The sequence below is a fragment of the Hyposmocoma kahamanoa genome, unplaced genomic scaffold (assembly GCF_003589595.1).
Source record: "Hyposmocoma kahamanoa isolate Upper Pololo Valley unplaced genomic scaffold, ASM358959v1 95, whole genome shotgun sequence".
NCBI classification, from domain to species: Eukaryota; Metazoa; Arthropoda; class Insecta; order Lepidoptera; family Cosmopterigidae; genus Hyposmocoma; species Hyposmocoma kahamanoa.
This window is the reverse complement of record NW_020654972.1, coordinates 11,649,238-11,659,243: the sequence shown is the minus strand read 5'-3', so window position 1 is coordinate 11,659,243 and position 10,006 is coordinate 11,649,238. Positions and strand designations below refer to the sequence as shown.

General features: G+C 38.9%; 3 protein-coding genes across 3 annotated transcripts; 1 reads left to right on the top strand and 2 right to left on the bottom strand.

Annotated features, from left to right (window-relative positions):
• The first annotated feature begins 543 nt into the window (after positions 1-543).
• LOC113238129 (ADP-dependent glucokinase) lies at positions 544-3,920 on the top strand. The gene is made up of 3 exons (XM_026474865.1): positions 544-1,008; positions 1,858-2,300; positions 3,065-3,920. Exons 1-3 carry the CDS (start codon positions 674-676, stop codon positions 3,766-3,768), a joined length of 1,482 nt encoding a protein of 493 aa, XP_026330650.1. The 5' UTR covers positions 544-673; the 3' UTR covers positions 3,769-3,920.
• Positions 3,921-4,155: 235 nt separating this feature from the next.
• Positions 4,156-5,210, bottom strand: LOC113238130 (nuclear nucleic acid-binding protein C1D-like). The gene has a single exon (XM_026474867.1). It carries the CDS (start codon positions 4,821-4,823, stop codon positions 4,389-4,391), a length of 435 nt encoding a protein of 144 aa, XP_026330652.1. The 5' UTR covers positions 4,824-5,210; the 3' UTR covers positions 4,156-4,388.
• A 632-nt stretch (positions 5,211-5,842) lies between these two features.
• LOC113238199 (26S proteasome non-ATPase regulatory subunit 1) lies at positions 5,843-9,387 on the bottom strand. Its single transcript, XM_026474978.1, has 2 exons — positions 8,771-9,387; positions 5,843-8,489 (listed from the first exon to the last, which is right to left on the bottom strand). The coding sequence occupies exons 1-2, from the start codon at positions 9,288-9,290 to the stop codon at positions 5,998-6,000; spliced, it is 3,012 nt and encodes a 1,003-aa protein (XP_026330763.1). The 5' UTR covers positions 9,291-9,387; the 3' UTR covers positions 5,843-5,997.
• Positions 9,388-10,006: the final 619 nt, after the last annotated feature.

Sequence of the window (10,006 nt, the reverse complement as noted above, 5' to 3'; positions counted from 1 at the left end):
GAAGGAATTAGAAGGAAAGTAGCGAATTTAGGCTTTGGCAAAATAGAGGCTTAGGGTCGTATTCTAGAACTCTACTCAATGCTCAAGTCAGGATCTGAGTAGGATTCAAAGCTCTAGAAATCATACTCAAGTCCTTGCCATTAGGGTCGTATTTCCAGTGCTTGAAAGCATACTCAAGTCTGCTCAAGTCCTGACTTGAGCATTGAGTAGGTACAGTTCTAGAATACGACCCTAAGTGATTTTAAATTGAATATCCTTTGTATTAGAATTAATTATCGTTTAAGTATTTCCAATGAAGTCTGTACGGTTTTATAAAATAAAATATTGAACAACTAAAAACCCTTATTTTCTAAATAAGAAACTGGACAATATTGGCCCAACTTCATCATTCATTTACGGTACATACAAAAGTCTATCGTATGTTTCTCTTTCTTTCATAAAATACTCGACATTTTTAACGCGAATATAATGCAACCATTTGAAACGTCATCAAACAAATGTCATTATTTGCTTCTCGCTCGGCAAGTCAATATTTGAATTATTCTGCTAAGTTTTAGACAATATGCGTGGAGATCGTAAATTACAACTGTAGTTAAATATGAGGTGACGTGGAGTATTATCATCAGTTAACTAATTGCACATTCCAATTTATAGTGAAGTTTTATGTATCAAAATGGCTGGTGCTCCAGTTAAATTTGGGTCGATTTTGTCGGTCTGTATCGTGATATACTCAGTATGTTATCGCAAAAATTTGACTGGGGACGAAAGGTTGGCTCCTGTGAAGGAACATTTGTTGTCTTTGGAGCGTGAGAATAGGGTTGCTTTGGGGGAACGGCAGCCGCGCGTGGCGCTAGGCTACGGCGCCTGTCACGACCTGTTCGTGAACGCCACGGCGCTGCTGGACCACCGCATGCTTGCCGGTGAGCCAAGAAACTTCAACGAGATCTCCAACAAAGACGAATTTCTCAAAAGTTTCGCTTACTTCTTCAAACATGGCGCGGCAGCTGAGTGAGTAGTGATCATTTTGCTGTATGAGCTAGCATTTTAAAATTATAATCTGTCAGTGAGGACAGATTGTAATTTTAAATTCATTTTCAGTTCATGTGTCGTTATGACTTTGCCAAATAACCTAATGAAACCGTTTTGCGTTTTTAGATAACATTGAGAAAACTATCTATTTTTGACTACTTCGACTACGTCGCAAGGGACAAAACGTTTAATAGCGTGACAAGCACAGGATTACTACGATCAGTAAACAAATAATTAGTATGCCTATCACCATGCACGATTACAAGCTAACTAATTCATTACTACATAGTAATGAATTCGTTTTCAAATTTAAAAGCAACAATCGCAAAAGAAATTGGACCCTGGAGTTACACGTGACTAGGTCAAAAGTTCAAAAATTTAAAATTTCCAAGAGTTATTTATTCTAATAACAACTTTCATTCATCACTCAAAAGTGACATTATGCAACAACGAAACACATTATTCAACCTCGTACTTGTGCAAACAGGATGTTTCCTATCCTTTCTTACTCGGTCTTACCGTTGCCTCTACGTCGCCAACCACAACGACAACATCTATTGCATGATTATAGAGCATTGCGAGATAGCAACACTTTAAAATCACTACAAAACAAGTGATGGTTGTCAAAAACACAGTGACAATCTTAACAGGGTGTTGTGAAAAATATATAGTTTTGCAGAGTTAGAAAACTTGTGACGGTTGTGAAGCCAAATAAATCGGTTGAAAACTATCTACACTAAATAACGCCCATCGCTAGTTCTCACTATGAGCGTGAACAATAAAAAAAGTCCTAGTTAAAACTTTAATTGTATCTATTCTATTTTTCAGGCGTTTCATGTCCAACAGCAAATTATATGAAGAGTTAATAAAGCAAGCACTGAATCTGCCAGATACGCGTTGGGCGATAGGCGGCAACGCCCCGCTAATGGCGCGTAGGTTCTTCCTCGAAGGCTGTAGGGTCCTTCTTGCTGCCAAGATGAGTGCCACACTGAAGAAATATATTCCAGAAGGAATCAAAGTAGTTGGTGCATTGGACAATGAGCAAATCAAGGATGACATTCACATGATCCTTGAATACAAAGCTGATGAAGAATTTGGCATATATTCAGCACCCCGAGCTAACAGATACATAATACACAATGATGAGAACAATCCACTGCTAAGCTCCTTAGAGGTGTTCAAGGAGAACTTGCCCAGTTTTGGTGCTAATTTGCTAGTCATTGGTGGGCTGCAGATGATGGATAATTTCCCTGTTAAAAGCAATGGAATAGGTCAGCTTACACTTTTTAATGTTGACTCTCCTTGCAGGGTCAGATTTACAATGTCAAAAGTCGCAACATCAATGGTCTTTGTGTTGAAAACTTTACATTGATTGGTAGTTACAGCGAAAGTTTGTTGAATCGATGGTACACTACATCAATGATAGTTCTATATCAATCATACATTGATTACAAAAATATATAATGGAAACTTTTAAGTACTTATAGCATACCCTTCCAAAAAATTTAAAATCAATTGTTAGCAAAACCACCTTTTCAGCCAACCTTAATTCTTAAGTAAAAATAGTACATAATGGAAAAATTTGGTTTCCGTTGTATATTTGTGTAATTAATGTATGATCAATACAGTACTCTCAGAGCTACTATCAATGTAGTGTACCGTCTTTGCAGTGTACCATCGATGTAGAGCATGTCAATCGAGACTTTTGATCTACTGTCCCGTTGATTTAGCATACAGTAGATTCAACAAACTTTCGATGCAATGACCAATCGGTGTAACGATTTCAATACCAAAAAGACCATAGATGTAGCAACTACTTTTTAAAAATTTTAAAGTTTCAAGAATCAGACCCCTCCTTGCAATATCATTGGATTACAAGAAAATTTCAAGTGATATTAAACATACTGTAGAAGTAAATATCCGTAAAAGTAAAACATTTTCTTATCTTCCTGTTTACACAACTTTCATTATCATTTAAAAACAAGTAAACATTAGTTTATGACTGCTTCACACCTTTGCAATCAATTTGTTTCAGACCTGCGAGAACAGAGGCTAGAACTTGTCAAGGAGCAAATAACTACACAACCCCCAGAAGTTTTGATTCACTTCGAGATGGCCAGCTATGTAGACCTTACACTGCTGAACCACTTGACCAGGTTGGTCCTGCCTTTTGTTGACTCTATTGGTATGAATGAACAGGAACTGTCAAACCTGTTAAATATCCTGGAACATGGACAAGTGTCAGTGGTGGCAGACTCAAATCCCAGAATAGCCACAGCATTAGATCAGATGAGGAAAATTTTTGTTCTCATAAGGGGCCAAAATGAAAAAGAAGGAAGCACAAGGAAATTGTCAAGAATTCATGTGCACACATTAGCATATCAGGCTATCTTGACCACCAGAAGGTCTAAATGGAAGAGGACAGAAGCTGCAGCTGCCAAAGCTGCTTTGACTGCGCATAGATATGTGTGCAACAATGATAATATAGCCTTGGACAAATGTAAACTTTTGTTAGATGATAGTTTTGCTACAACTACTGAAGAGAGTAGTGATAATAATAAAAGAGTATTTTTTGAACCCAATAAGCCCGTGTCCTGCTGGGAGGAGAACTTAGGTGGGGAGAGTGTGGACATTTGTGTGGCACCTGTGCTCATCTGTACGGAGGCACAGTTGACTGCTGGAGCAGGGGACAATATCTCAGCAGCAGGTCTGGTTCTGCAGGTCGAGAGATCAATCTAAGTCATTATTGTATTATCTTGGTATTTAAAGTAATCATCTTATGACTTTCTATACACTCATTCCATTTAATAATTTATAAATTTATGATTAAGTTTTACATACTACTGTAATGTTTATATTGTGCCATTCCATCGACATTAGTCTATAAATTTGATGGGAAGTTTGTATAATGCTTACTGTACTTTTTATGTATTCATTGGCACATACATGTGATTATTGTTTTGACAAATGACTCTTATGTGATGCAAATCAGTCATAATAATTTTGTACATTGTAACCATTTAATTAATGGAACAATTTTGTTGTATTTCTAAAAAATGTGACGTGGATTTGGTGTTAAAGGAATTAAATCATTCATTTATTTACACAAAGTAATTTATTTAATCTAACCCTTATTTTTGTTATATGTACAGAATTAAAATTAATGCATTACAAACATACCAAAGTGATTACAAAACAAAGAATGTGAGATGATCAAGGTAACACCCCTGAAATCAGTATAAATAACTCTAGCCTAACTTAAGAGACCTACAAACAATACCATGCTGTAACAAACAATTCTCAACAACTCTTCAGTCTTTACAGTGACTTACAACTTAAGCATACAAGAATTTTAGTAACTAATCGTCATTATCTTCAAATCGTATCTTTTTATTCTGTGGCTTGGCTGTAGCTTTGTAAGGATCATAAAGGCCACTTCTAACAAACCGTTTCGCCGCTTCTATATCCACTGTGGGCCTCTTCTCACGGTCCTTGACTTCCTGCCACTTGACCATCGTAGCTTTTATTCGTTGGAGCTCATCTTTTATGGGATGTTTCATTGGATCGATGCCTTGTATCCTCAAATTAATCCAATGCAGCGAGTTTAAGGCAAATGCGAGGAACAAATCGAGCTCGATCTGCGCGGGCAGTGCCAGTTTGTCATAATGTTCCTTGAGCGGGAGCAGCTGATCCAAAACTTTTTGCACTTCGATTAAATTCTGTTTCAAATTCTCACAATTGTTTACGAAATCCGCGTCCTTAGATAGCTCCCCATATTTGAGATCCCAATCCATTCTGATCCAATACTGTTCTACGAGGAATAATTTTTCTGTTCAAGTTATTATATTGCAAAATTTGATGCCTTGATTATTACAAAATAACTAAACAGAAAATTAAGCACCACGCGATCGAATAACCTTGAAAATTTTTGACAATGATGAGCCAGCCAACTGTCAGATTGTTTTTTTGTAATTTATTGAGGCTTTGGCTAAACCAGAAGCCTAATAATTAATTATTCAGAGTATGTGTATTGTAACATACGTACAGTCAAGAGCATATCAAGCTTGACTCTTTGCACTTTGGACCATTCTTATCGTAAGCGGCATGCGGCATAGAGTTGGATTTAAGTCTTAAGTGTCAAGCTTGACGTGCTCTTAACCCTGTACGTACCCAAGGAGTAAAAACTTTTTTTTCCATCCTCTAAGCTAAAAACATAGGTATGTACAGGATCAAAAGCACTTCAAGCTTGACTCTTATGACTGAAATCAAACTTTATGCAGCTTGCGTTATGAACGGTCCAAAGTATGCATACAGAGTGTCAAGCTTGACTGTACTCCAAAAGGTTGATTTAATTTTATTAATAGTTGTTTTTAATAAATACATATAAACATGTTACTTCATTTTCATTTATTATCTATTACATACAACCTAATATTATTATATAATTTTCAATATCTTCGGGTTCAATAACTTCAGATTTGAAGAGGTATAACCCCATTGCTTAAGCCTAAAAGCTTGAGCTGTTTCATTCATTCATTCAGTGTTTGCATGACTAAGGGGAGTCTTTTCAAAAACAACTCCAGTCGTAGTCTGTTAGTGTTAAACTCGAACCTCCAGTCTCTGAAGTAGTCTTTTCTAAAAGGCCTCAAAAGCAATCTCTTTCATTGTCACTATTAAGAACCCTAATTGTTACAAAAAAAATTTCAACGATAAATGCATGGACAAATTTGTAAGTCAATGATGGACAACAAAAAACTACCCATTTTTCATTCAAGGTCATATTTTTTACGTAAAATACGCAGGTAAACACGAATTTTAATTGAGAAATACATTTTATTGACGTAACACAATAATTCTGTTATTATTACTTGTAGTGTTAACATTTTACGCTAGAGAAATTATAACTTGTTCAATACATTTCAGTGATTCATGGTCCTAGAGCTAAACGTTAATTTTATGATAAATGAATTAATCATCCAAGTATTCAAATGGCTCTGGAGGCTCAGGTTCCTTTTCTTCTTCTGCTTTTGGTCCATAAGCAGCAACAGGCTCTACAAGAACTTGCTCTCCATCTCCAGAATGATTTAACATGACAATGCCTCCAATAGTGACATCTTTCAGTGGTGTAAATCCTGATCCCTCAACTACTGAGATGGTTTTGAGTTGTTGGCGCATCACTCTTGCTGGATTACTTAGAATTTCAAATGTTGGCTCTGGTTCTTTTTTCTCTTTAGTTTCTTTTTCTTCACCTTCCTTTTCGTCTTTCTTGGTTTCCTTAGAAGTGCCAGGAGTATCTTTGTCAGATTTGCCATGAACAGTAATGTTAGCATTGGGTGATTTTGATGGCTTCTTTTCATCTTCATCAACTTCCATTTTTGAATTGGATGATGATGACACGCTTCCAGCGGATCCTTCTGCGCCGTGAGCTCGCCTACGAGCTCTAGCTGCAGCAATACTCAGCACTGCAGTAGTGACCCTCTCTCTCTCTTCGCGTTTTTTCTCTTCTAACGGCGCAGGATACGCATAAAGGGACGGTTTCGCGTTAGATTTAAACTCCATTTGCGGCATTTTCAAGTCAGAGTTAAGAGCAATCAAACAAGTAGGTGTAAATGCCAGAGATAAACAGTGGGCAAGTGGGAACCAGTACCAGTACTGGGTAAAGACCAACATGCCGACTACTGCCAGCATGTTCATGTGGCCAGTTCTGTTTTGGAGAGAAACAGTTACGTTACGTCCACCGGCGTCTATGATGCCTTGCGCCATAATAGCTCCAAATTTGGCCATTACGTCCTCATGCTTGTTGGAAATTACTTGAGCATATAATTGTCGGAAATATGTAACTTTAGGGCACAGTACTTCAGTCTGTTGAATTAGGATCATAGCTGATGCAATCAAAGCTCCTTGTCTCACAAAGTTGACAGGATCAAACTTGACCATGGGTTCTAAAAGGCCAATGGCTTCGCGGTTTCCCGTGCCAGCACAGGCGATGCCCAGAGCCATGGCAGCACCATAGCGTACGTGAGGATTGTACGATTCCGCAAGAAGAGACACAACTGAAGGACATTGTTCAGGTGTTCTGAAGAGCAAGAAGCCAAGAGCTGTGACAGCAGCACGGCGCACATCGTCGTTGACATCAGAAACGGCAACATGAAGTAAAGTACGAATAGAATCATTGTTTCCTGTACCACAGTAAGCAGTAGCAATAGTATAGCATCCAGCACGTCGCAAAAGTGGATCTTTGTCTCGCAATAATTGTTGCACAAGTGCATCTGCTTCTTCAAGTCTACCATACATTGTAAAAGCGATACCGACAGCTAGGCCTCGCAAAATCTTCTCATGTTGTGTTTCTTGCGCATAGGCCACCATATCTTCAATAGCGGCAGCATGCCTTGATCCCAACATAACCATTCCCATGGCTATGCCAGCAGCTTCACCGGTGACAGCATCATCCTGGTAAAGGTTGAACTTGAGCTGTTCATACACATCTTGCCTGTGTGTACCCATAGCAGCTAAGCCCAAACCAAGGCAACCACCATGGCGGACCATTTCATTCTGTGCATCTTTTAGTTGGGTTAAAAGATAATCAATGATATTAGCGCCATGGTTGGCATGAATCAAACCTAAGGCATAAAGTCCACCTCCTTCAGAATAACCAGATGATGGTCCAGTTTCTTTGGGCAAGTAAGATTGCATGAGAGCCAAAGAATCACCTTCATGACCTCTGTGGATTACACCAAGAGATGCTGTGACTGTTAATTTAGCCCAATTGGTGGCTCTTGCCAACCACTCTAGATTATCCCTTAAAAACTGGTCACTTGTTGTTCCAGCATGCATGAATGCATTGGCTATAACTGTTGCAGTGTGACAAATTGAAACCCTGATTGCATCTTTAGTATTTTTTAAAATAAGCAAATCAGCATGATTTGATCTAATCAAGAATTGCAACTGTAAGCCTATTGAAACATCACCACCCAAAATAGAAATTAGTTTTTCGACTCTCTTTTGATGTTCTTTTTCTTCATCATTTAGACTGTCCATGTCTCTTTCAGGTTTCTTTGCAGCTTCTTCAGCAGGAGCAGGTGCCTGATCAACTTCCATTGCTGATTCAGGAAATGGTCCACCCTGTGGTTGAGGTTTGCCACCAAGGGCACTGGGGACAGGTGCAGTGCTTCTCAGAGCTTGTAAAACTCTGCCGAGGAATTGCTGTGTTGCAGAGTCATACAAGTCAAATGCTATTTGATAAGCCATTAGAACTGATTCTTGTGGACCATGTGTCAGTTTGTCAAGGATTTCAGCAACTGAGAGAGGATCTTCAAGGAAGATGAGACATTGGCACATGTTCACATAGTCTGGGATGTTGAGACCCCTGTAGAGACCCACCAGAGACCTGAGCACTGTGCTGCGAAAGCCTCTGTTCTGAAGAAGACTCATTGCTACTGTAAAAGCGTACTGAAGCATTCCTGGAAAACATCACAATAACAAATATTTAATAATTGTATTATAACTTAATATCATTGTAATCCTCAATTAACTTTATTTATAGTGAAAAGCTATTGATAAAAAATTACTTCATAAACAACAAGGGTTTTCCGATTCCGTCAAGTTTTCATTAGGAATGGAATTGTACACTTTTCTACTTAGAATACTTACTTAACGAAATTACAATGAGGAATACAAAAACTAATAAATGCAAATCATTCAACATCATGATATATATAAATAGAAATTTGAAGACACTGACCTGATATATCATCAGATTTCATGATAGACTCTTCGAAAATATCCATACGGCGGGTCTCGAGTGCTAAGCCAAGCGCCTGCCGATACTGGCCGTCGTCTACACAGCGCTGGAACATGCGATTCACGATGGCCTCTAGCCGAGGGTCGATAGTTTCAGCACTGTTGTCCACAAACAACGCCTTCCTTTTCTGCGTGTAGAAGTCGATAGCCTTTGCGATAGTCGTGTCCACATACTCATTCCGGGCGTTCACGTCGAACAAGTCACCAGCCCCAAGTGCGTATGTCAACGAATCCTCAAAGGCTCCCAAATGATAATACACCTTACTGGCCACCAGGGCGGCGAGCTGATGCTGCGAAAATACTTTGTCTTCGTGTAATATCTCAATTTTCTCGATGGACTCTGAGATCTCCGGCCAAAACTCGTCGACGATATTGTCCAACCTCTTTAGAGCGAATTCCTTCACCTCTGACATTGGCTCGTCGAGCAGGGATATAATCCCCGCAGCTGATGTGATATTCATTTTGTAGAGTATTCACTTTTCGTATGATTTATAAATTTTTATCTTTTCTATCAATAAAATCGTTTACTCTTTGTGAAATGGGCACAAAATACGCGATGAATTGACAATTTTCTGAAACATAAACAATTTTGTGGATTTTATATTCAATTTTCACGGCTCGGCGTCTTTGCTTTGAGCCTTTTTTGTTTTTGCTTAAGTTGCTTAAAAGACTATCCACACACATCAGGGCCGTGCCCGGGACGTGGACAGGGCGTGCTACTTTGTATGAACTGCGGGCCCGTCCCGGGATCGGCCCGGACACGGACATGTGTGAACGAGTTCATACAAAATACACGCAACGATACATTTTTAAGCCCCTGACGAAGCACGGCCGGTCCACGTCCCTTATATGTGTGGAAAAGACCTTAGTGTAAGCACTAGAGATGGGCAAAACTGCTTATTTATTAATACACCCTTTAGGGTCGTATTCTAGAACTCTACTCAACGCTCAAGTCAGGATTTGAGTATGGTTTAAAGCACTCGAAATCATACTCAAGTCCCTGCCATTAGGGTCGTATTTCCAGTGCTTGTGTTGCCAGTGCAATCCTGACTTGAGCATTGAATAGAGTTCTAGAATACGACCCTCAGGATCGTAATCCAGAACTCTACAACTATTTCAAGCACCGGAAATACAACCCTAATGGCAGGGACTTGAGTATGATTTCTAGTGCTTGAAA